The sequence below is a fragment of the Barbus barbus genome (genome assembly GCF_936440315.1).
Source record: "Barbus barbus genome assembly, chromosome: 21".
NCBI lineage: Eukaryota > Metazoa > Chordata > Actinopteri > Cypriniformes > Cyprinidae > Barbus > Barbus barbus.
Genome location: NC_136749.1, coordinates 20,695,637 through 20,697,362, shown reverse-complemented (window position 1 = coordinate 20,697,362; position 1,726 = coordinate 20,695,637). Strand labels below are relative to the sequence as shown.

At 52.5% G+C, this 1,726-nt stretch overlaps 1 protein-coding gene across 1 annotated transcript; it reads right to left on the bottom strand.

Annotated features, from left to right (window-relative positions):
* Positions 1-413: 413 nt before the first annotated feature.
* LOC306886902 (POU domain, class 3, transcription factor 1-like) lies at positions 414-1,523 on the bottom strand (the record flags this gene model as incomplete). Its single annotated transcript, XM_079444266.1, has 1 exon — positions 414-1,523. The coding sequence occupies exon 1, from the start codon at positions 1,518-1,520 to the stop codon at positions 414-416; it is 1,107 nt and encodes a 368-aa protein (XP_079300392.1). The 5' UTR covers positions 1,521-1,523.
* Between the last annotated feature and the right edge of the window lie 203 nt (positions 1,524-1,726).

The window sequence follows — 1,726 nt, the reverse complement described above, 5'->3', positions numbered from 1 at the left end:
TAAAGTAAACAACAGAAATAATATCAGATAAGTCATTGTGATAATTAATCTGGTTACTCGCTTTAATAGATTCACTGTCCCCTCTCCTTTGTCCAAGGAGACATTGCCCTTTTTGTGGCTCGTAGCTCCCTTTGATCGGCGGTGAAAGGATCGAATTTTTTCCAGAGTGGCACAAACGATACGATTTTCGTAAACACTGGTACTGATTTGATAAATGCGCGCAAAGCTGGCGCGGTAATTAATGCATTTTCACGTTATTCAGAATTACTGGCGTCCCGTAAACTGTCCGCTCACTGTCAGCGAACTCTTCCCAAACTTTCTGTCTCTGATGTCTTGGGATAGGCCTAAACAAAGGGGATAAACAAAATCCATTGTAGTTTCTTTTCAAACAAGGACACTGTTTATGATAGCAGTCACTGGACAGGACTCTGTAGCGTGTGATGGAGAGGGGGTGTCTCCGCTTGTGAGTATACGTCCTCCATGGTTGGATGAGGGACCCCCACCGGTGTCATTCTTTTCTCTTTCTGTCTTCTGTTGCAAAACCACACACGCACAACCTCTTTTTCCAACTGCAGAGTGCCAGCTAAAGAGGTGATTTCGTGGGCGGAGGGCTTGGGGCACTTTAAGAAATGGTTTTCCAGTGCCCCTTTGACTCCGACTTCGATGGAGGTCCTCTTCTTTCGTTTCCGGCCCTGTGCTGCAATCTTGTCCAAATTCGTGGGGCTGCCCGTGTTTGAATCTGTCTCCTCGAGCCATTTGTTAAGCAGGGGCTTAAGTTTGCACATGTTCTTGAAACTCAGCTGCAGAGCCTCAAATCTACAGATGGTGGTCTGGGAAAAGACGTTTCCGTAGAGCGTGCCCAGCGCTAAGCCCACGTCCGCCTGCGTAAAACCAAGTTTGATGCGCCTCTGCTTGAACTGTTTGGCGAACTGCTCCAGGTCGTCGGAGCTTGGGGCGTCTTCGTCCGAGTGGTCCTGATGGTGGCTGAACGGCTGCTGAGGTGACTCCATCTGGTTATCATGGCTCCCCGCGTCGTCTTGGAGCGGGTCCCGCAAGCCGTGGTGCAGCGATGGCTGGGGGCTTAACATAGTGTAGCCCGTCTGAGAGTAGACCAGCGACTGGTGACCATTGGAGGCGGGCGAGAGTGGGGATAAGTGGTGCGTTGTGGTCGGCGCCCATGATCCGTGGTGGCTGTTTTGCGTCGGCTGGTGGACCAGATGCGATCTGTGATAGCCGTTCCCCAAGTCTTCTCTGCTCTGCAAGCTGCCTTTGTTGTGCTCCGCTTGTCCGATGTGGGTGCCGCTGGTCCAGTCGGTGTTGGAGGTGGGCAGCCACTGGTGGTGCGTTAGGCTCATCGGATGTCCCGTGTTGGTCGCTAGCCCTTGTAAGTACTCGTGGTGCATCATTTTCTGCACCTCTCTGTAGGTCGTCCCCTGGTGCATCCTGTCCGAATCCGGATGCATTAGCGGGTTCGAAGGCAATGAGTTATTCCGCGGAATATACTGAGCTGTTGTCGCCATGGCTCCGACTTAGAAAACTGACAAGCACTTCGGAGATCTTTGAGCTTTAGAGCCCAAAACGCAACAACCTGCTCTGGGAGGTCTTAGGGAAGAGCTAAGACACGCCTCCCCTGCGCGTGCATTGGTTCCTCGCTGACTACAGCCCACCAGGATTCCTTATTACCTCTCGCGGGCCGCTTGGTTGGCTGCCGGGCGCCGTGATCCCA